Source organism: Triturus cristatus, chromosome 2_2 (genome assembly GCF_964204655.1).
Source record: "Triturus cristatus chromosome 2_2, aTriCri1.1, whole genome shotgun sequence".
NCBI lineage: Eukaryota > Metazoa > Chordata > Amphibia > Caudata > Salamandridae > Triturus > Triturus cristatus.
Window position 1 is genome coordinate 15,997,352 of NC_140582.1, and position 24,676 is coordinate 16,022,027.

Sequence of the window (24,676 nt, forward strand, 5' to 3'; positions counted from 1 at the left end):
ACATTCCACTCCGGGGCCCACGAGAGTCTCTCTAGACTAGATTATTTTCTAATGCCCGCGGCCCAGACCACCCGGGTCCGGGAGGTTAAGCACCTGGCCCGGGGCATTTCCGATCATTCCCCATTGTGGCTCCTCTTCGATACCGGGATGCGATCCGCCGGGCGGATCGCCCCCATTAACCCCTGGTACTTGCGTGACCCCAAGATTCGCAAGGGTCTCATTAAGTCGCTTGATCAGTATTTTCTGGAGAATGAGGGGTCCGTCTTGTCCTCAGTGTCCCTGTGGGAGGCCTTCAAAACGGTCCTCCGAGGACACGCCCTATCCCTGATCGTGGAGGCCAAGAAAGCTAATAACGGGGAGGTGGTTGCGTTGGAGGCTGAGATATCGGGGTTGGAGGCTGCCTTGGAGACGGGTGTCACTCGGGACGGGCTCCATGCCCTCAACTTGAAGCAGTTCGAATATAAGTCCCTTGTTACGGATGCTGCTCGGACACTGTATAGGGAACAGCAGGGTAGACTGTATGATGCTGGGGATAAGGCGGGTAAATTGATTGCTTGGCTTGATAAGAAGGAGAGAGTGAATCGAGTGGTCCTCGTGCTTCAGACGTCGGAGGGAGTGAGTGTGACTGACCCTGGTGAGATTGTGGAGTGTTTTGCGGACTACTTCTGTGCTGTGTACTCCCCGGTGTCTACTAGGGATGAGGCTGACTCTCGTCACTTGTTGAAAGATATTGCTTTGCCCTGCTTGTCAGTCGAGGAGCGTGAGCGGATGGATGCCCCACTTTCGGTCGATGAGATTGCAGCCGCGATTCGTTCCCTTCGCTCAGGCAAGGCTATGGGTCCCAACGGACTCCCGATTGAACTCTATAAACTGCAACCGGATAAACTTGCCCCATTTCTCCGTCGTATGTTCTCGGAGTCGCTTGAACTCGGCTCTCCCCTGATGACCAACGCCTGGCCACTATAGTCGTGATTCCCAAGGACGGTAAGCCTCGGGACCGTTGCGCCTCGTATAGGCCTATCTCTCTGCTGAATGCAGAGCCGAAAATCCTTGCCAAGGTTCTTGCGAACCGCCTGCTTACTGTTATTTGCGATCTGGTACATCCGGACCAATCCGGTTTTATCCCGCACTGGAATACGGCCCTTAACTTGTGGCGCCTACATGGCGTACTTGCAAGGGCGGAATATCTTTCAGAACCGGCCATCTTGGTTTCCTTGGACGCCACGATGGCCTTCGATACGATAGAATGGCCGTATCTTTGGGCCGCCCTGGCAAAGTTTGGCTTCGGGGCGGGATTTATTAATTGGGTTAAGCTCTTATACGCTGCCCCGCTGGCACAGGTGGTCGTTAACGGGAGGGTTTCCCGGCCCTTCGTTCTTGGGAGGGGCACTAGGCAGGGGTGTCCGTTGTCTCCTCTGCTCTTCGCGTTAGCTTTGGAACCGCTCGCTGCTTGGCTCCGTTGGGAACCGTCGATAAGAGGGATCCAGTGGGCCCCTGGCTTCGAGGATCGTGTTTCGTTGTACGCGGACGACATTCTCTTGTACCTCACCTCACCACGTAAGTCACTCAATGTGCTTTTTGACATCCTCACTTCCTTCGGCAAGAACTCTGGTTTGATCATTAACTGGTCCAAATCTTGTGTGTCTGCTATATCCGGTGGCTTTCCTCTCTTGCCTTCTCGTTTTCCCATTAAGGCGTCCAGCTCCGGCTTTACGTACCTGGGGGTGTATGTCTCATTGGATCCTGCTGTCCGCTACGAGCATAATCTCCTTTCTCCACTTCGGAGATTGAGGTTAGACGTGGCCCGTTGGCGTAAGCTTCCCTTGTCTCCCCTCGGTCGTGCAGCACTTTTTAAAATGATGTCTCTTCCCCGATTTCTTTTTTTTTTTTTTTTTTTTTTTATAAACCTTTATTTGTGCATAGCAAAAGAACAAATACGGGCCTACAACCATCAGGCCGGCCACAAAACAGTTAAGCACTGAGACAAACATTACATCCCCTGTGCATCAATGGTCAAGATTGGCAACGATTCAGGAGTTATACACTGGAAAGATCCTTGACACCAGGGGAAGGAGAAGTGAAGGTTAATTTTAAGGTTTTCAAAATAATTTTATCGAGGAAAAAGTCAGTAGAGGATAGAACCAAGGAGATTCGAGTCCGCAAGATGGCTCCATCACACGGGAGAGCAGCAGCATCATTAAAAACGGCCATAGAAATCTCAGACAGTGAGGCGATGCAGTTATATAACAGGATAGTCACATGAGTAAATACGCACCCCTCCAAAGCCGCCCCCACTCAATCCACCCCACACCCGGACCCCGAATCGGAAACAAGGACAGCGCAGAGACATAGAAGAAAAGGCCCATAGAACTAAAAAGAAACAGTAAATTACCCCCCCACCCTACACCAATGCGGAGGCTACGGCCTGCCCCCCCCCAGCATAGTGCCTGTCGCCCAATGAACCCGAAATATAGACAAGAGAGAAAGTAGGAATAAAGGAAAGAAAATAAGAAAACAAAGAAGAAAGCGGGGAGGAGCCCACGTAACCTCGGAGCGCCCGAAACCACCGGCCAACTACGCCTCCACACACTGAGAACCCACTACGCCCGAAGGCGGTCGTGTGAAGATCACTTGTCACAACAATATAATGAAGGCAGACAAATCGCGACGAGTGCGCACAACATATGCAGACAGTTCCAGTCCCAGTCCAGCCCATCCGTGAAACCATGGTGATAGAAATCAATCTAGCCCTGGCCCGATCGCGGGCGTAAGATTAGACTAGCCCCCACATGTAGGCCCCGCAGCCCGTGCAGACAAAAACAATATGGCCGCTTGGGAGAAGATGGAGAAGTAGAGTCACAAAATGGCCGCCGATCATCTATTGAGGACCCCTTGTGCACCATATAAAATCCAGACCTGGCCTGTAAAGTACAGGGGTTCCACATAAAAGAAGCCGTAGGCCACCGTGAACGGTTCCTCGAGGACGTCAGGTGTCGCTCAGCTGGATACTCTTGCGGGCGCGGTGAGGCAGGCAACAACAAAGCAGGCAGCAATGAACGGGGAAACAAAGTGTCTACAATTGAGCAGGAGATCGATTGATCCTGGGTGCCGGGAAAGCCAGATGCAGACACCAGCGTAGCACGATTATACCCAGTCGTTGCGTCCCCGCAAGAGGACAGAAGCACTGGCAGACCCACGTCTTGTTGAGAACCAACGGGGCGCTCACGACCCGCAGCCGACAGTATGGAGTCGAACCGCTCACTCAGCGTTTGCAAGCCAACACACAATTGCAGACGAAAGTCCCGCAGGGCAGCCAGAACGGAGCCGCATGTCAGCGGAAACTGCGCCCCCACATCGGCAGCAATCCGGGACGGCACTGTGGAGCTGGAGTCTGGTAGAGGGAGGGCGAAGCGGGCAGCGGGCGAGACCGGAGCATCACCCCCCAGCAGCGAGCAGGCAATCAACGCCATGTTTTACCGCTGAACGGTACAGTGGCCAGGGGGGGGGGTCGTAACAAGGAGGCAATTCCCCGCAGGTCTGCGCCGCAACAGGTGAAAGCCAGCAGTCGCTTCCCCTCCCTCGGACTCTCTTTGCAGCCGACTAGGCAATAGAAGAAGGGGGTCTGCAGCCTTCCACAGCGCGGGCCACAGAGCGGGGCAGGAGACCCACCACACCGGGGCTTACCCTATAGCTCCAGCCCGTCAGGTGTAAGGTGAGGGAGGTGTCCGGGCGTCTCTCCCCCGGCTCGTCTGGCGACAGTCCGTGGTGTGAGGCGGGATCGGGGCCGCGGGGCTCAGATTTGCGCCGGGGGTCCAGTGACTGCGGAGCTTCCAGGGGGCCGGCCAAGGCCACAATGGAGCAGGGGTCCAGCGCGGAGAACAAAGGCACCAAGAGCTCCGGCATCCGGGCGGGCTTAGACTCGGGGAAAGCGGCGGCGCGGTCAGCGCGTCGTCGCGCACGTTGCACCTCGAAAATCGGAGAGGATAGGAATCAGGATGATAGTCCGAGGCCAAGGGCCGGCGGAGCCGGGCGCTCAAGCGTCTGCTCCAGTCGCCATCTTGGCTCCTCTTCCCCGATTTCTTTACGCACTTCAGAACTCCTTTGATATTATTCCGGCGGCTTACTTCCGGGAAGTGGAGAGCTTACAAAGGAGACTTGTTTGGGGCGGTCGTGCACGTATTGCTCTTGCAAAGCTGACTCTCCCCTGGTACGAAGGGGGCATCGCGCTCCCGGACATCAGGAGGTACTATTGGGCTTCCCAACTATCGGCTATTAACCATGCAGCGTACTCACCTGGTCCGAATCCGGCTTTCGAAATGGATAAATTTTTGTTGCCCGGCGGCAACTTTAACAGAGCGCATTACTCTCGATCGGCTGGGAGGACCTTAACCGGTCCCACCAAGATTGCAATACGCTTGTGGAAGGCTGCGCATGTGGCCATGGGCTGGCATGATCGCTTGACGGGCGCGACCCCCTTGTTTGCGTCTGAAAGATTGGGAAGCCTCTGGACGACGAAGGGGTTCGAGCGTTGGGACACGATTGGCATCAGCAGAGTAGGTGACCTTTGGGTGAAGGGTGCGGTTAAATCCTTCGCGGTGCTGCAGAGTGAGTACGAATTGAGTGAGAGGGAGTTCTTTCGGTACGTTCAGGTTCGCCACGCATTGCTCTCGGCCATCGGGGCGGGGACTGCAGTCCCTGTGTCGTCGCCACTCGAGGACCGCATACTCGACGGTCACTTGCCCGACAGTACTATTTCCCTTATCTATAAAAAACTAATAAACATTCGGGCGGATCTCCTCGTGCGTCTGCGGGAGGCGTGGATCGGGGATGGGGTGGAACTGGACGACGAGGACTGGCAGTCTGCGCTGTCCTCCCCTAGGGAGGTGGCCATACCCGCGCATCTCCGTCTTGTCCAGCTTAAAATTCTCCACCGTGTCTACGTGACGGGCCCTCGTTTAGTTCTGATGGGTTTCTCTGAGGACGGACTCTGTAGGCGCGGCTGTGGGCTCAGCGCCACTTTTCTCCATGTTCTCTGGGAGTGCCGTAAGGTTGCGGAGTATTGGCGCCGGGTGCATGCTGTCATGGAATGTGTCACTGGGGTCGCCCTGCTGCCTGAGGTTCGCCGCTGTGTGTTGAACGTATGGGAGCCTAACGATTATAATGCGGCTCAGACTCGGTGGGCGGCCCTTGGGAACATGGTTGCTAAGAGGGACATCGCACAGCTCTGGGGCTCCCGGCGGCCTCCCACCGTGTGAGTATGGAAGGAGAACATGGACTGGTGCATGTGCAGGGAGAAGACTGTGTATGTGGCCCGGGGTAAGCCGGGGGCGTGGGGTAGAATTTGGGGACAGTGGAACGCGTACCGTGGGAACATCTGCACACCCCCCCTCGTGGACTCATCTGATGCTGCCTTGTCCCCCTGATTCTGAGGTTCCCGGACTACTGCATTTCACCTATAGATGGTTGTGGCTCTCCCGTCTCCCCCACCTCCCCCTTGATCATCCTCATTGACCACCCGAGGGTGGAGTTGGTACTGTGTGGTCCCCCAGCCGTGGTTAGACGCCTCTTTTTCAATGGTTTCCGCCTTGTCTTTATGTGTTATTTTATTTTTCTTTTTTTGTTTGTATTTCAAAATTTATGTATCCGGATAACTTCGGATGTGCACTCAATACTTTGTCAATTCGGCTGAGCCCCAGGGGGCCCATTGCTTTCTTGATATTGTTGAACATGTATATATTAGCGGCCGGCCCTGGTGGTTGTAGGCCCATGTTTGTATTGAATTTTTTGGTGCAATAAAGGTTTTTAAAAAAAAAAAAAGAAAAAAAAAGAAAGCCAACTCACAACAAAAATCCTAAAATATATAATCACTAAAGTCCCTGAATACATCACAGGCCAATTGTCACCTATACCCACTTTGAAATGTTTAATTACACCAACTAAAAAGCCACTAGCGATACCCCTCCTGCCCCTAGAAGATACCAAGATACAGAAATAGCTGAACACTTGATAATGACGCATAATAAGGAACTCTTCCTGTTTTCTAAAAACCTAAATGATAGGCGATTCCTAAAATTTCCCACAGCAGATAACTTACTAAAACTAAGCCATTGTCCAACCTGGATGATATACGGGACCTTCAAAATGTGCCGCAAAACATTAATTAAGATAAACACCATACATGGTGAATATCACAACTCAAATATCTCTTTTATATATGCCCTACTGCCAAATAAATAAAGTAGTACTTACTGCGAACCCTTACACCATATTAAACATAAAAACAATAACTATTACCCAAAAACGATCATGACTTTGGACAAGCCATGATTCCAACAATTTTAAAAGTGTACCAACACCCAGCCATACAAGGCTGTTATTACCATTTCAATCAAAGCATATGAAAAAGTTTCCAGCAATCTGCATTAAGGGCCTTATTAGGAGTTTGATGGTCCGTGGACCTCAGTACCTGTGGTCGCAGTCTGAACGCCGCGAGCTCAGCGATTTGACCACAGTATTAGGAGCTGTGCAGATAGGCTTTAAGAACACTGTGGCTGAACCGCGGACACCACCAGCCAACGGCGGCCATGAAATGGGCCTATGAGGCTGTGGGAGTCTCGGACTGCCAGTGAAACTGCCAGCCCGATTACAAGTTGCTTTACAGACAGCTAAACGTGGCGGTCCAACCACCACATCTGAAACAGAGGAAAGGGAAGTATATAAGGCTGAAACTCACCTGTGCTCACATCTACTCTCCTCCTACCGTCACAAGTCCTGCTGCTGCTTTACCTGCTCGACTATGTTCAAAACCTGCTCCATTGTGGACAAAATTGGTGGTAAGTCATACAAGTACCAGTTTCCATAGACTCCTCTGCAAAACGATGCCCCTCCTAAGTAATTTGCACCTATACAGGGACCCTGCCTTGGATTGCTTCATAACCATAATCAAAAATACATCTGTAGGATGTCCTTCTAGGCCAAAACACTAGTAGCGCACAGGCACGCTGTACACAAATGGCCATGTGTTTGCAAATTATATTCAGTGATAGTGATGTGTGCGTTATTTTTTGTTCCGCAACAGCCCCTCCTCATCAATATCATACTTATTAATGTCTGTCACACATATCTTTTGGCCTTTCTCCCTTGTCTGCCATGTTACTACTGATCTTCACTACATGCAGCTTACCATTTCTCAAGTGTTGGTAAAGGGGTATTGAAGTGATTACAACTACCATGAGGCCCTCTCACACCAACTCTAACCAAGATGCGAGTCTCCTTTTGTCCCTTCTCACTTGTCTGACATTTTATTACTGATCTTCACTCAACATGCAATTACAATTTCTCAAGTGTTGGTAAAGTGAAACTGATGTGACTACAACTACCATGAGGCCCTCTCACTTCAACTCTAACCAAGATGGACTCTTACACCACATCACCCACATGAAAAGGCAATATCAGGAAATGGGATTACATGGAATCAGTTTGAGAAGCATTCTAAGGGCACAATGGAGACACACTCTGCGGTATAGCTTTGCCTCTATCAAAGGCAACCTTAAAAGGCTGGGGCCCTGGGGCACTGTACATGTTGCATATGTCTGATAAACTCCAAGTGCACTGGACCTGGGAACTGAAGAATATCAGTTGCAACCAATAGCATAACCAAGTGCCATGCATGTGTAGGCAGTGGGTAAGTGCAACTTATGAAAGCAAACACAGCACTAACAGCATGTGGCACACATCGAGATAAAGTAGCTGTAAGGTACACACTGCAAAATGGACACATCCATGCAGAACTCCACAAAAGTATGACAAGTTGGCTCCCTCCATTTGTGGATACACAAATATCTAACTTCAACACATCAAACACATATCCAACCTATATCATAGGGAGAAGTGCAACCTAAATGATATTAACAGTGGCCAGGTCAAGCAGAAATACTAACCATATAACATGTCACCCAATGCTATGTCTGCCCCATTTGTATGTCATCCCACATAGACATCCATCCAACATTTCCCCTTGTCCTATGTAACTCCAGTACTGGTTCCAAGGTCACATCATACTAACTACTTCAATTGGATCAGCAATCAGGGATGAAACAAACACAACTGTACCCATTTATCACAAACTATAAAATAACATTAAATAATCAGAAATGTAATGGCAGGACCAATGTCTTCAAAAGTAGGAAATGTTTTATTGAATGGATGAAAAATATCCGGTAAGAGAAAGGCCAATGGTTAGTCCATATTAGCACACTGCCACAGCACAAGGCTGTGCCACCAGACTTGCCCTTACTGACAATGCCAGGGAATCTCCTCACAAAGGGACATTCATTGGGCATAGCAGGCACCTCGAAAATTGTACTTTGGAAGGGGGCAGGGGTTTAGGGAGGTGTGGGTTTCATTTTGGGAGGGGTCTACTTGCATGTGGGGTATTTTGGGCTGGTTTAGGTGGTGAGAATGCTTTTTTTCAGGGGTGATATGGAAAGTGGAAGGGATAGGTTTCGGCGTGGCTGTATTCTTTCTGTTTTTTTTCTTTTTTAGGGTTGGGTTCAGGAGCCAGGTATGCTTTTTTTCAGAGGTGGAGTGGGAAGTGGAGGGGATGGGTTCAGATATGGGAGGGTTTTTTTCTTTATAGGGCTTGGTTCAGGGGGGTGGAGAGGCTTATGTTCAGGGGTGGAGTGGGAAGTGAAAGGGATGGGTTTATACGTGGGAGACGTTTTTGAGACTTTAGGGGATCAGGTTTCAGAGGGGCAAGGGCAGACATGGCATTCTCACTGGGCAAATTGGTACAGTGTTCGGGATAGAGTTCGAGTTGGGAGGAGGAGGGAGTGGAAGTGTGGACTGGGTCTGCACTCTGCATTGTGTGTTCTGTTAGAGTCTGTTCTGTTAGAGTCTGTTCTGTGGGTGACTGGGAGCATTTGCGTTTTTTTGGTGGGAGTGATATGGATTTACTGGGTGTTGTAAAGGTGTCTGTGGCAGTGGCTGCGGCGTCTGTGGGAATCCTGGGCTCTGTATGTGTTGCTGTGGTGCCTGGGGATATGCTGGCGGTGGGAAGGGGTGAGGGAGGTGAGTGTCTGCTGTATGCCTGATTGTTTGCATATTTTGGATGTCTTGTGTTTGTGTGTGGTGCTTGTGTCTGATGAAGTGTGTGCTTGCTTAGGTGTGCATGTGCTTGAGATAGGAATGGGAATAGGGAATTTGGATGAGGAAGGGCTAGGAGGTGGGGTGGAAGGTTGGGATGGGTGGAGGGCTTCCATGAGGGAGGAGGCTAGGGCCTAAAAAGATCTCTGTACAGCAGACATGGCAGTGTGAATGCCTTCCAGGTAGGTACCCATCTGGGTCAGCTTATTGCTTGGCCTTGGATGGCATTTAGGACTGCAGTCTGACCCACAGAGATGCTCCTCAAGAGGTCAATAGCCTTCTTACTCCGGGGTATAGGAAGTGGCTGAGGTGCCTGGAGTGAACAAGACTGCTCCACTCTTAGGGCAGGTGAACGGGCGACTTGTGGGGAGAGAACAGGGAGGGTGGCGATGGAACTGGGGGTGGCGGACAAGGATGAAGGTGCGACTAATACTGTTGGGTCCGCCACCACTCTGGAGTGTCCACCGGAGATTAACTCAGATGATGACGAGCTTGAGATGCTGTCCTCCGTGGCATTCCTCACACCCTCCTGGTCACTGGGTCCTTCTGGCATCTCACGTCCGGAACCTCTGTGACCAGCTGTGTCCGCACCGACATTGGCTCCTTCTACTCCGTTGCCCTGGATGTATCTGAAATGACATGTAACATGGGTTTGTTGCAACTGCATTTCCCCTCTGACTATCACAAATCCACAGAAAACATTGAACAAGCCCAATTGGCACACCAGCTTCATGGTTCACTCCATAGGCTTCACATTTTGCATGAGTGCATGCATACTACATAACCTGCAAACAGCTGAGTCCACTCATGTCTTAACCCCAGACACGGCAAAATACATTAATGGAATTTTCTACGTTCGATCCTTATGCCTATACCAGGATAGTTGATCACTTTGCATACTTTGGCACTGGTTGTATACCACTGTAAAAAGATGTAGCCAATAGGATGGATTCAAGTGAGTGAGATTCACACAATGGTCTCACAAGACACAGAGCCAAACAAATCAAACTATTACTCATAACACATCATGATGCCATGAAGCTCAAGCTGAACAGCAATGTACCATCAATTACTGTTGTGGCAGACATCATGTTACATGCAATTGCTCATTGCATACTGATGACATTTTGGACTACAAATTACATCGTATGACCACTACCTAAAAAGTCAAATGACAGCAAGACACATGTGGTTTAACTATGTATCACATTTAGCAGATAAAGTTCCTTGAAAACATTGAGGTCCTAACATTTGGGAGATAGATACTCTGAATTCACACAGCACAACACTAAATATAGCCATTTGAACATCCCTAATCCTGCTTGGTACAGGTGATAATACCAGTCATTAAGTGTATATCCACAAGCCAATACACCTTTGAAGGTTTTGGGTATCCCTGTACATCTATGACATGAAGATGTGGGATCACTAGATTTCCAATGGGCAGCCACATCACACCACTCTTTAGTATTGCATACTCAGATTGCATTGTAAGGATCAGTGTAGACCCTCACATATGATCCACACAGTTCTACATCTCACGCCCTCATGCATGTCACCAGTCAGTGAATGAGTGCATCGGAACAGTATTGCAGGTGAAACACAAACTGGCAAATGCACACTGGCCTACATGTAGACACTAATTCTCGTGGGACCATTGATGTTTGCACATACATTTCACTTTATAACCTACTACCTCACATACACTAACAATGACTCATCTTGTGTGTGGCACATGGACCACCACTCATATGGTTGGTGAAATGCCTGTCTGTAACACTCAAAGTTGGCAATATAACATATATGACTTTGGCCAGAACTCACCCCCTTGTCGCTGCTGTTGGGCCCTCAACTGCCCATCAAGGTCTGGGTAGGCCACGAGGAGGGTCAGGGTCCGGCGCGTGCCCCTTCCACATTGCGAGAAGTACCCCAGCTGGACCTCCTCGATCTTTTGTGTTCTCCTACCTCTCTCTGTAGTGGGCACTGTGCCAGTTATAGACCCTCCGGATCCGCACCTTCTGGGCAATAGCTCTCCAAATGGCCTTCTTCTGATGGGCATTGACCTGTATGGATGCAATAGATGTAGAAATAGATTGTAACTGGACGTTTGAGGAGAACTGTCAGCTTGATACACATTACGTTGACAACTAGCACAAGCCTTCACCAAGAGTCAACATATTACATGTGTCTATGTCACATACTAGGCACAACTAAAGCATGGATACACACTTTTATGGTCATCTGATGACTAACCTTAACACTGGTCATGACCTACACTGACTGAGGCAGCCCACTAACATCTAGGCCAGGCCAATCCTACTTGGAATGAGGTGCGAGGTACCATGGCACACAACACACAAGTGGGACAGATAACTCTTTCTGGGACCATCCATGGATCAGCAGGTCTACATGGACATTAGTCTGTGCATCTGTTCTCCTGCCACAGTGACTCTGTCCCAGGCTGGGCCATAGCCCAGACTGCCCACATATCAAGGTCAAGACTTGATCTCTGCAGGCTGAGGCTACATATCCCACATGAACCTCACATTTTCACCAATTCAATACAGAAAGGTGAAACTTCTGCCCATTTCTTATGTGAACATAGGGTTGTGTGGGACTAGTCTGATGTGACCTGAGTGATTCGTCGGATGGTACACTTGGCTAACATCATCCTCAAATGCTTATAATAGTATACAGACATGGCTCATAGTGAGTAACCTTGACATAACGCACATATACCACAATGTGATTTGAGAACTAATCATAGCTACTATGTACTTGAGCCCTGCATATAGATTTGCATGTAACACAAGTGGAAATCACTCTCATCACACATTCCAATGATGGCCTTCTCTCCACAAAGTCCTATGTAGGGGCAACACAGGTATGTAATTAACATACCATCATCATCAACGCTTTATTTCGATAAAAAACATATCATAAAAGCATACAAATTTGTTATAAAAAATAAAGTAACTGGAATTAAAAAGGAAAGAAGATAAAAGGAATATAATTACAAAGGGAGCAATCATAAAATGAGGGATACATTGCTACACCAAACATTACTACCCCCCAAAAAGACAAACGACAGTCTAAAAAACAGTCATGAATAAATACATTTTAAAAAGAAGAAGAATATCAGCAAGCGTAGAGACCTAAATCTAATAATCCATGACCAGCCAAGAAATTTGGCTACGCCACATGCCAGCAGTGGACTGGTATCTGAATGTAAAATTCTAAGTGCAACACGATAGTTCGCAGTGCCTAGCTGCCTACAGACGGGACTGAGCCATCTTGCACAAGGGTTTTTGTAGGCAGGGCACTCGAACAAAAGGTGCGCTATAGTTTCAACCTCCCCATTGCAACATGGGCAGTTTGCAATAGTTTGATGGGGGGGTTTCCATTTGCTGGAAAACTCGTGAGTAGGGAGTGTGCCAAACCTAAACTGGGTATAGAGTGTCCTTTCTCTAGGTTTCTGGATGCAATCAAAATAGTGCTCCAGCCTAACCACCTGTTTATGTAAATAGAAGTCCCCAGTCAAGCTACCTAAATTGGGAGTACTATACTCCAGGTTGTCAATCCAAGTCCAATAGGCCTTCTAAAGATCGACCTTGCTCAAATGTTTTTCAAACTCCCAAACTTCTCTTAGACCCATTGAGCTGAAAGCTTTTTTAATATTGGACAACCACCCAATCCTATAAGAGCCCGTCAAGCTTATCACTTCTTTTAGGCCATCAACAAATTTAGATAGCTCAGGGGTACGGCATAAACGGGCCCAAAAGAGCAAGGGACGTAGTCTAGCACGATCCCTAAATGAGCGCCTGCCCATATCGCTCATCAGGGGCTTAAGGGGAGTACCCCTTGGGAGCGAGATCAAGTCCCTGAGGAATTTATTTTCAGATCTAGAAATTTCGTCGACATTGTCGAAGCCCCAAAGTTCGGCACCATAAAGTGCCCAACTAACAGCTTTGGCAGCATAAATCACAAGGGCAGGAGCAATGGGCCTGCTCTGCGAAGAGCGATGTTCCTTCCCAATTGCTCCCGTAACCCGCTTATGATTAAGAAGCATTTTGTCAATGTGGGGTCTCTGAAATTCTAATTCCTAGATAATCAAAAGTATTGACAAGCTCTAGCGGAACACCATCCAGCGTAGAAGTTATTTTAAGGGATCTACGGGGGTTTAACGAGAGAAGTTTGGTTTTCGAAGTATTAATGGTCAAGCCTCTCAAACTACAGAACAACTTAAACCTATCCAAAAGTTTTTGCAACCCTGCCGGTGTTTTAGAAATTAACAGGGTGTCGTCGGCAAAAAGTAATGCAGGAACTTTGTCACCCGCCAGGGTCGGGGCATCAGCTGGAGTTTCCCTCAGGAAGCTTACCACCCCATTCACATACAAAGAGAATAGGGTGGGGGCCATAACACAGCCCTGGCGGACTCCCCTATTGACGGGGATTTTATCCGTTTTCTGTTCTTGAGAACCCCACCTCACCCTGGCATAATTGCCCAGATGAAGATGGATCAAAAGATCTAGGATAGGCAGCGGAAGACCCATTTCATTCAAGACCTGCCACAGGCGATCACGGGGGACTAGGTCAAAGGCGGTCTTTAAATCTATGAATGCCAAATAAAGACTGCCCTTGCCAATCAAGACCACCTTCCAATATAAAAGAAGGAGCCTAAAAACCTGATCAGTAGTACCCGTATTTGCTCTAAAACCCGCTTGGTAGTCTGATAGAATATTATTATCGCTGGCCCATGACAGGATTCTCTCTAACAAGACCCTGCCAACTATCTTCTGGCCAACATCAATAAGACTGATGGGACGGTAGTTGGCAGAGTCTCCCCTAATTCCCTTCTTAAATATTGGGATCACCTCCGCCCCCTTCCATGATTCTGGGACGGGGGATCCTTTAAGAAGGGCGTTAAGCAAGATGGTAAAATACCTGGCCCACTCTTGGGGATCAGCTCGAAACAGATCACCAGGAAGGCCATCTGGTCCGGAAGCCTTGGCTAAAGCTATTTTATTAATAGCAGCCAAAACTTCAGATTCCACAAAAGGATCAAATGTCTCCATAAGAGAGGATGAGATTAAAAAAAAAAAGAGATGACTCCTGAGCTATGAGCAACATCCCCAGAATAAAGTTTTTTAAAATGGTCGTACCACTCCTGGTTCGTAATATGATTGGGAATTATATCGGAGTCCTGGCCTTTGGTCTTCCTGAACAATTTCCAAAAGGCATTCCCATCTTTGGCCAGACTAGCAGCCTTTAAATCTAACCAAAAGGATTCTTCCCAGGCCCGCTTAGCTCTTAAAACTGTCTTTTTATAGTCCTTCCTAGCGCTCTGGACCAAGTGGCAATCTCGTTTTTTAACAGCAGCTATCAGGGTACATTTTTTTTGTCTACACGCCGAGTTATACCATAAACATGAGACTTTAAGGGACTTATTGAAGTTACTTGAGGTTGGTGATGCCACAAAAAAAGAACCCAATGACTCAACTGTCTCCAAATAGATATTCCCAATATTAGGGGGACCACCCACGACGCTACATACTGTGTGCAGTTCCTTGGTTTTAGCCAGCAGGACATTTTTTATAGCATTCAGTTTTTGAGCATCACAGACAATTTTCAGGCATTTCAGATACCTCCTGCAGTTAGAAGGAACTACCTCTTTTGAAGACATGATCCGATCAGATCAAAAATGAGAGAAATCAGAAGACCATGGATTCTTCATAGACAAACATGGAAAATTGTGATCACATTCAGTGGTAGGAACTATGACCAGATCCACTAAATATCTCCATAATCTACGATCAATTAGGATATAATCGATTCGAGATGGGCATGATACTCTATTGAAGGTGTTAGCACCAGGGGTATCAGAAGGCATTCTGCCGTTAGCAGCTCTTAGGCCAAATTCAAGTGTTAGAGCGTTCATTTGGATAGCCTGCTGCGTCCACTTCTTGTTTGGCGGTAAAGTGAGTGATGGTATGCCCCACCTGGTATCCTCAACCTCTGTCTCTAGCAGATCTTCTGATGCCAAAGGTTCGAAGGTGCAGTTCATATCCCCCGCCACCAAAATTAATGAGTCAGGCGGACAGGAGGTAAGTTCGTCACCCAGAGCTGTAACGAGTGGCGACTTCTGACCACCCTTCGTACCTCTGACATAAACATTAAAAAGCTCAATGACAGGACCCCCTCTAGACCCTGTCAATGTTAGCCGCATCAAATCCAAAGATGTACTCTCAAGATGTTTTACTCTAAAATTAAGGTTAATACTAACCCAGACAATGAGGCCCCCCGAAGGTCGCCCACGACCAATAGAAGTTGCTGGTAAGAAAAAACAAGTAAAGCCGGATTTATATAATGGCACAAGGCTCCAGGTCTCCTGAAAAATAAAAATATTGTGTTCCTCGATATAATTATTCCAGCCTGGCAATAACAATTTATTACATAAACCCGCAATATTCCATGAGATTATTTTAAGATTTGAAGTGGAGAGCGTTAAGATGTCATCAACATGATCAGACATTTCACAAGGTAAAGAATCGCTACATCAATCACCATTGTCCTCACAGATAGTGCGGGGTATGACTATGTTGTTATGGGGTTGAGCTAATGGGATAACAATATTAGAATGCGCAACTAAGGATACAGAAGTAAGTCAATCATTGTTGTCAAGAGTAGATTGGCCCTCTTTCAATGGATCTGGTTCAAAGCCCCTCGATGTTAGTGGTTCACAAGAGGAAAACGCCTAAACTGAATAGGCGAGGAACCTGGAGAAGAAGTTCTAAATTCCAGTGCCAAGAGACCCTCAGCCAATGGGTGACTGGCCAAGGTAAGTTTGATAGTATCAGTAGAATTATCTTCAGATTTATACCTTTGGGCTCTAACTATATCCTCCCTTATTAAAGACCGGCAGCCCCTAACATGGCAAATCCAATGTGTAACCTTGTTTATAAGAGAACCTTCATCTTCGCTTCCCGTGGAAATAGGAACACGAACCATGAATACAGTAGACTGCTTGGGGACAATAGGGATTTGGTTCTTAAGGAAAGGAAAGGAGGAAGAAGGCTCAGAAGTGTCACTAGATAGTTTAAGCGGTCTGGACAAATTTGTCGTGCTAGAAGACAGAGTAGGCTTCATAATTGGTTTGGGGGGTAAACCCTCGAGTTACCTATATGCCTTGAGTCTTTCTTACCATTGCTAGATGAAATAACAGAGGGGAACTCTTTGCCAGCGTGATTTGGAAGTAAGAAGTGAGATTGTAAAGATGGTGTCGGAGGAGGTAGAGGAGGGCCCCCTAAACTGAGATCAGAAGTATTCAAGTTTTTTTTTTTTACAATAGTCAGCAATCCTAGGATCAGTAACTTCATCTCGCCAACTTCTTGCCTAAGGGAAGCAATAATTTCCATAACATCAGATGCTTCCCTTCCACCCACATCAGGGAGCTTCCCCACCACACCCATGAAAGCCGTAGCTCGTGGATCTAAATCCTTAACTTGTTCAGACTCATCTGATACATCAAGAGTATCAAGAGCATCAGCCAAAACCGCATAGCGGTTTGCACACACTACGACTAGTGGTTCAAGGGGTATGTGGTTATTACCATCTAGAATTGTATTAGGGACAGGAGAAGCTACCTCGGGGGAAATCACATTTTCACACACATCTTCATTACTAGAGGCGTGATGGCGGGATGGCAATTTGCAAAACATTTGCGGAATTGTCACTGAACGAAGTGGACTTTTGCTCAAACGTACGCCAGTAGCTACATTATTCAACAACGGGTGTTAAACAGAATCAAGAATCACTTCACAGTCATTAACCAATGACTCGATACGGTCCATTGTCCCAGTAGAAGTTTGTTTTTTAGTAGGCTTCCTTGCCTTTTTCCTTTTGGCAGCCCCACCGATGTTACTAGGGGCTCCACCAGATGCCTCCGGCAATTTCCTTTTTCCCATTATAAACAACCACTCTTAAAAACGACAATACAACACCCACCACCAAGAACAGGGTCTATCACAAAACCTCACTGGTAACTGGACTGTATGGATACAATGGCCCTCACGTACAACAATAAACTACCTCTCTCTGTGGTCGTATACGGCTACGGATGATAAGCACAAAGCACACTTCAAAGAGGTGTGGCCCAGTCCAGCCTCAAACAGCCCCTGACGGCCACAGACGGCCCGCCCTTGTCCCGGGCTTCTCCCGGCACGTCCCGCGCGCGTCCCGCGGGACGAGGATCCAACCAGTCCTTTATGCGCCTCCTGGCGCTACCAGATGGTGTTTGCGGCGTCCTTGCCAGGGGATGACGGGAAATGTAGTGCCAAGGAGAGCGGCGGAGCCAAGCCCGGCCCGGAGTTCTGCGCCAAGCAGAAAGCAGAGAGCAGGAAGCAGCTGCAGGTGAGCCAGGGATCCAGGGATCGCAGGTAAAAACTAGGCCGAGTCCAACCAGGCCCAGGAGAACGGCGGAGCAAAGCCCGGCCAGCAGCACAACCCCCAGGAAAAGTAAAAGAATCGCGAAGGACTCAGCACCAACCAGTCCTTTATGCGCCTCCTGGTGCTACCAGATGGCGTTTGCGGCATCCTCGCCAACGGATGACGGGAAATGTAGTGCCAAGGAGAGCGGCGGAGCCAAGCCCGGCCCGGAGTTCTGTGCCAAGCAGAAAGCAGAGAGCAGGAAGCAGCTGCAGGTGAGCCAGGGGTCCAGGGATCGCGGGTAAAAACTAGGCGGAGTCCAACCCGGCCCAGGAGAACGGCGGAGCAAAGCCCGGCCAGCAGCACAACCCCCAGGAAAAGTAAAAGAATCGCGAAGGACTCAGCACCAACCAGTCCTTTATGCGCCTCCTGGCGCTACCAGATGGCGTTTGCGGCGTCCTCGCCAGGGGATGACGGGAAATGTAGTGCCAAGGAGAGCGGCAGAGCCAAACCCGGTCCAGAGTTCTGCGCCAAGCAGAAAGCAGAGAGCAGGAAGCCGCTGCAGGTGAACCAGGGGTCCAGGGATCGCGGGTAAAAACTAGGCGAAGTCCAACCCGGCCCAGGAGAACGGCGGAGCAAAGCCCGGCCAGCCGCACAGCCCCCTAGGAAAAGTAAAAGAATCGCATAATGCTTACACTCTTGACACTCGGAGGCACTATGAAGCAGTGAAATTGAGTTAAATTTGTATTTGAGAAACATACATGTTCCTCTGGTGAGCCATAAAGCTGAGCATATAGGTGAAGGACCTCATCTACCAGGTCATCCAGCTCCTCTGGAGTGAAGGCATGGTCCCTCTCCCTTGCAGTGCATGGCATGAGTGCTCCCAGAGGTGGCAAACAGCAGCTAAAATGGAGGAGGTGTTGATTGCAGTGTCAGGAGGTAAGTGAGCTATTTTTCCAACTGCTGCCTACATGTACGCAACATACGCAGTCATCAGTATCGGAGCACAAAGCCATTAAACCACGACCGTCATTATCCCCCAACGTTAGCCTATGGTTGTGTCAGCTTGCAAAAGTTAGTGTGGAAATTTTGTCTACGTGGTCACCAGCCCAACTCAAACTTTTTCTAAAAAACTTCACTCCCAAACTGAGCTACGAGATTGACCACTTACATTGTAATAGACTATCGTCATATAAGATCTATGCAGCCTCCCAGGAATACAAACAATGCCAGCCTTATTTAGAGTATACACTTCAACACGGTGCAAGGCGTGCAATTATGATGTTGCGCCTGGGAACACTTCCTGTACAAACCTTTACCTCCTCCTGGAGGCCTGACAGTTCTGCCTTTTGTACCCTCTGTCAAGGGGGCAACCAGAATTTGGAACACTTACTTTTTATATGTCCAAATGCAGAAATTGTAAACGCAAGGTTAACATGTCTTAAGTCCATCTATCGGTCCTGTAGGATCGTTAACTCAAAAGACTTTTTATCATTATGCAAAAGCCCTCCTAATGAATTCGTCTGTTACAGAATTTTTAAGTTTTTGAAAATCTCATTGAAAATGTATTAAATGGAAAGTATAATGTATATTTTATTTTGTGGTCCTCGAAAGAGTACCGTAACAAAAATAAAAACTTTTTGACTTTTTTTGTGTGTCTTCTGTGCATACGACCGCCTACTGCGCTGTCGACTTCCGCCGGCGGCGTGCCATGTTAGCAGTTTGGACAAATGTATTGATGACAGTTAAGTGCACCACCACCACTACAAATGAGGGTAAACATGTTTACATTTGAAATGCCATATTTTGTGTGTGGTGCATGGGTCTGATGTGAAGTGTGTGCGTAGGCTTGCGACAAATATGGGTCTAGGGAAGGAAGGCTGCCATGAGGGAGGAGACCAGCACCTAAAATGTCCTCTGTAGGCCAGACATCACAGTGGATGCTTTTCTGGTAAGCCACCATCTGTGTCAGTTGCCCCTGGATGGCATTCAGGAGTGCAGTCTGAGCCACAGAGATGTTCCTCGGGATGTCAATAGCCTCCTCACTCAGGGCAGCGGGGGTAATAGAGGCAGTGGCTAAGGTGCCTGCATCGAAGGAGATGACTCCCCTCTATACGGGAACAGGCCCAGCCAACTGGTTGGGGGACAACAGGGAGGGTGGCAATGGACCTAGGGGTGGCAGAAAAGGATGGAGGTGGAACTAATCTTGTGGGGTCCGCTACCACTCAGAAGTGTCCACCAGAGGATGACCCGGATGATGATGAACTTGAGCTTGGGTCCTCCGTGACACTCCCCACACCCTCCTAGTCACTGGGTCTCTCTGTGTCTGTGCTAGCACGTCCGGAACCACTGTGACCAGCTATGTCCCCAACGTTGTTGGCCCCTTCTCCTTCACCTGTCCTGGATGAATCTGAATTGACATGTAAAATAGGTTTATTGCAACTGCATTTCCACACCTAACCATCACATATCAACAGAGAAGATTTATTAAGTGCACATACCTCTTCAGCTTCATGGTTTACTATATAGGCTTCAAAAATAGCACAAGCACATGCATGCATGCTACTTAACCTGTAAGTAGCTGGTTCCACTTATGTCATAAAACCCACACAGCTCCAAATGCATTGTTGGACTTGTCTACACTCCATCCTTATGCCCATACTAGGATAGTTGCTCACCTTGCATATATTGGCACTTGTAGTATACCATAGTAAAATGATGTTACAAAATAGGATGGATACAAGTTTTTACATTTAGACAATGTTCACACAAGGCACAGATCTCAATAAATTGTCATTTTCCTCGTAACACATCATAATTCCATGAAGGTCAAGTTAAAGGCCAATATACCATCAATATGTGCTGTGTCAGAAATCATGTCACATACAAATGCTCATTGCAGACTGATGACACTTTTGACTTCAAACTTCATCATATATCCACTACCTGAAATGAAAGCTGTACTGAAGTAGTTTAGCTATGTATCAGATGTAGCATAGAAAAGTTTATTGAAACATTGAGGGCCAAAGTTTTGGGAGATAGATACTGCAAAATAACACAGCACAAGCATTATATATAGTCATATGAGCACCCCCGATCCTGCTTGGTAAAGGTGATAACACCATTTATAGATTGCAATCCTACAAGCCAATACACCTTTGAAGGTTGTTGGGTGTCAGTGAATATCTATGACATGAAGATGTGGGATCACTAGAGTGCTAATTGTATTGAAAACTCTGATTGCCTTGTAAGGATGAGGGTAGACAGTCACATATTATCTCTACAGTTCGACATCTCACTTTCTGATGCCTGTGACCAGTTAGTGAATTAATTTTGAAACACTATTGAAGTTGAATTAACAACAGGAAAATGTGCATTGGGCAAAATATAGGCACTAATGCTGATGGCACCAGTGATGTTTGCACACTCATCTCACTGTTGAATCACAACTTACCAATGGTAAGTGTTGTACAGTCACTGCATAAACTGTGCACTGCATGCTATGTCACATGTAATAGGGCCACCATTACATGAGAGACAGTAGTGAGGGAACATCACTCCTTACACAAGGAAGACAAATGGCCTGTGTGGTACAATTGTCACCTAGACAACAAAGAACATGAGTTGGTTTATCAGTTCACTCAGCCAGGTGTCTGATCAAGACAGCAAATTGGTAGTGGACTGGACTCTGCTGTGTTCCTGGTCATAAAAGACAATAGGTACAGCACATCAGCATGCGCCTACTAACTAGACCTATACAAACAAGGACTCTTCTTGTATGTCACACATGGGCCACCCCAATGTTGATGGGGAAAAGCCAGCCTGTAACACACAAAGTTGACAATATACATGTATGAGTCTGGCCAGGACTCACCTCCTTGTAGCTGTTGTCCATTAAGCTCCGGGTAGCCACCTCCAGTATGCGGGCCATTAGGCGTATGCGGGCCATTGCGGGGGTCAGGGTTCGGAGCACACCCCGTCCACGTTGGAGGACTTCTCCAGCAGGACCTCCACGATCTTCCTGGTCCAGCGCCTCAGGTCCTCCCACCTCTTCTTGCAATGCACACTGCACCAGTTAAAGAGCCTCAGGGTTCATACCGTCCGGGTGATGGCTCTCCAAATAGCTTTCTTCTGATGGGTGCTGATCTGTATGGATGCAATAGATGAAGGAACAGACTGTAACTGCAAGTTTTTGGGTTGATACACATTTTATATCCACCTGGCACAAGCATTAATCAATAGTCAACACACTACATGTGAGAATATCACATGCTAAGCACTACAAAGCATGGATGCACATTCTTGTGGTCATCTGCGGACTATCCTCAACCCTGGTCATGACCTACACTGACTAAGCCAGCCCACTAGCATCATGTAGCCTTGGGCCATCCTACATACATTGTGATGCGAGCCACTGTGACACACAACACACCATTGAGACCTTCTGAATGCTAAACTACTTGTGCATGACTGTACAGACACCTTTACAGCCAGGCCCATTGACTTGATGTATACAGTCCATAGAGTCTGGTACCATAGTACAGACAACATACTAAGACTAAGGTCACAATGAATGGGCTGGCATGTGTGTCACTGAGCGTGTCCTCTCTGGGGATGTTTGGACATGTGGGCTACTTAATCAAATATCATACTACCTCTGATTGAGTTTGTGTGGTATATACTGCCATTACAGGACACACTTTGTGCCATATGTGTCACTGTTACAGGGATGACATGCAACATACCATTGTATGTCTTGTATGATTGGATTGAATGTAACAAAGCTGGTGATTCACATATCAAAATCTCTTCAGAAGTAACCAACTATCTACACTGTTAATGTGTCACATGTGCAATAGGCCTGTACAGTGCAAGCATGACTTTAGAAAAGTGACAACAGACATGTGGGAATACGGTACCCGTCATAAGTAAATGACACACATTGACAATGTGGGTCAATAGAAAGAAGTATCAGGTCAGGGGGTTACCTCAGTCACCATTCCAAATGTAGTTCGTGAATAAGCAATCAGGGCCACTATTGTTTCAGAAAACTCATTTTGGAAACATCCAAGGATCTGCAGGTTTACAGGGAGATTACTCTATGCATTAGTTGTATCGTCACAGTACCTATGCCCCAGCCTGGGCCTTGGCCCACAAGAAGCACAACTCATTGACAGGTCTTGCAGTCCCCAGGCTGAGCATTCTGATCTCATATAGGGCGTACCATCGAGTGACCCCTGAGATGCTGGCTCAGGCGGCCCTGGATCACCCCTGCCCCCTCTCTGGCGACCTGTCGAAGGATCTGGAGTCCTTACAGGCTTGGCTTTCTGACAGGCTTAACGATTTGGCCCCGGAATTGGCCCCCCGTCTTACTCCCAAACGAGTTTCCGCCCCATGGTTTACCGCAGCACTGTCGGCTAGGCGGCAGCAATGCAAGGTAGCTGAAAGAGCCTGGCGAGTAAAATATGACTCGGATGCTAAGTTGACCTATAAGAGCGTGGTTAAGGAGTATCACCGGGACATTCGCCTGAGTAAGAAAGCCTACCTGGCAGGGAGGATAGAGGCTGCCTCAAACTCCTGTAAGGAGATCTTCTCTATAGTTAAAGAATTTATTTCTCCACAGACTAACATCTCTGAGGAGAGACCCTCTGATTCTTGGGCCTCTGATCTCGCTAGTTTCTTTACTAGCAAGATCCAACTTATACAGGATTCTTTTCCATCGGCTGTATCCGTGGAGCGAATTAATTCCGAGGCCATTCGATCGTCCTCTGCTTCGCCAGGTTCGACGCTGGGCGTATTTCCACCTTTATCTGCGCCCGCCTCTTTAGCACTTCTGGGCAATTTGAAATCGGGCTCGCCCTTGGACCCATGCCCTGCTAAAATTCTGGCAAAACTGGCCGAGGTGGTCAACCCATTGGCTAATCCGTTACTGAATCTCTCGCTGAGTCAGGGAGTGGTTCCGCAGGCTTGGAAGCAAGCAATGGTCATCCCGCTGCTCAAAAAGCCTGGTCTGGACCCAAAGGCCCCAGTCAACTATCGGCCTATCTCTCTGCTGCCGGCTCTTACGAAAGTTGTTGAAAAGCACGTGCAGACGGTGCTGTACAACTTTCTAGAGTCGAATGCGATTTTGCATGCCACTCAGTCGGGTTTTCGTCCAAATCTCAGTACTGAGACTGCGCTCCTCGAGGTCTCAGAAACCATTAAAGGGGTTCTGGACACTGGGGGCAAAGCCATGCTGGTGATGCTGGATTTGTCGGCGGCTTTTGACACCGTCCCCCATGATGGTCTTCTCTTAAGACTCTATGAGATTGGACTACGGGGGACGGTGCTTAGTTGGTTTTCCTCCTTTCTAACGGGCCGCCGGCAAACGGTCTGGGCCTCGCCTGATTCCGCCGTGATGCCGCCTCTGGGAGTCGGGGTCCCTCAGGGCTCTATTTTGAGCCCGACCCTTTTTAATATCTTCATGACCCCTCTGGCGACGTTGGCGGAGTCGTTTGGGGCCCGGATCGTATCCTATGCAGACGACACCCAGCTCCTCTTCTCGTGCAAGAGAGGAGGAGACTTTGATGGGAAGAGTATCCGGGATTGCCTTGGGGCTGTGTTTCAATGGTTCCAACTGAACAGCCTCAAGTGCAATTCCGATAAGTCCGAGGTACTTTTCTTTGGGTGCGACACGGAGCCAGACTGGCAGGCTTGGTGGCCTACCAATATGTTCCCCCCAACTTGCTCATCCCAAATGGCTAAGAACCTGGGGGTTAAGATGGACAAGGGGTTGACTATGAAGTCTCAGATCCTGGGGGTGTCGGGCACTTGCTTCGGCCTCCTTAGGATGCTACGGAGGTTTCTTCCCCTCTTGTCGGAGGAGCACAGGAGGCTGACTGTGCAGGCTCTGATAGGCTCCAGGCTAGATTATTCTAACGTTCTGTACCTGGGCCTGCCAGACTACCTGCTACAGCGGCTCCACATTGTGCAGAATGCTGCGGCGAGAGCGATTTTTGGCTTGAACAGACGTGTCAGTGCTGCGGGCCTGCTCCAGACCCTGCACTGGCTTCCAATCCGCAAGCGGATTGCCTTTAAGGCTTTGACCCTGACATATAAGGCTCTCCAT

General features: G+C 48.2%; 2 protein-coding genes across 7 annotated transcripts in view; one reads left to right on the forward strand and one right to left on the reverse strand.

The window, feature by feature from the left end:
- Positions 1–24,676, forward strand: part of LOC146861755 (metalloprotease TIKI1-like) — a 1,236,995-nt gene that overhangs the window by 524,889 nt on the left and 687,430 nt on the right. The window lies entirely within an intron of this gene.
- LOC146861757 (uncharacterized) overlaps positions 8,175–24,676 on the reverse strand; it is a 111,266-nt gene continuing 94,764 nt past the window's right edge. For 3 of the 6 annotated variants that reach the window (XM_085640935.1, XM_085640937.1, XM_085640936.1), the window contains 3 exons: positions 21,443–21,714; positions 11,110–11,207; positions 8,175–9,773 (listed from right to left, as the gene is read on the reverse strand). In XM_085640935.1, the coding sequence (XP_085497061.1) occupies positions 9,344–9,773; positions 11,110–11,207; positions 21,443–21,517 (603 nt within the window). In that variant the 5' untranslated portion in view covers positions 21,518–21,714 and the 3' untranslated portion in view covers positions 8,175–9,343. Of the gene's footprint in view, positions 9,774–10,968; positions 11,208–15,427; positions 15,475–21,442; positions 21,715–24,676 lie in introns of all 6 variants that reach the window. The other 3 variants (XM_085640939.1, XM_085640938.1, XR_014978045.1) reach the window with 3 other exon arrangements.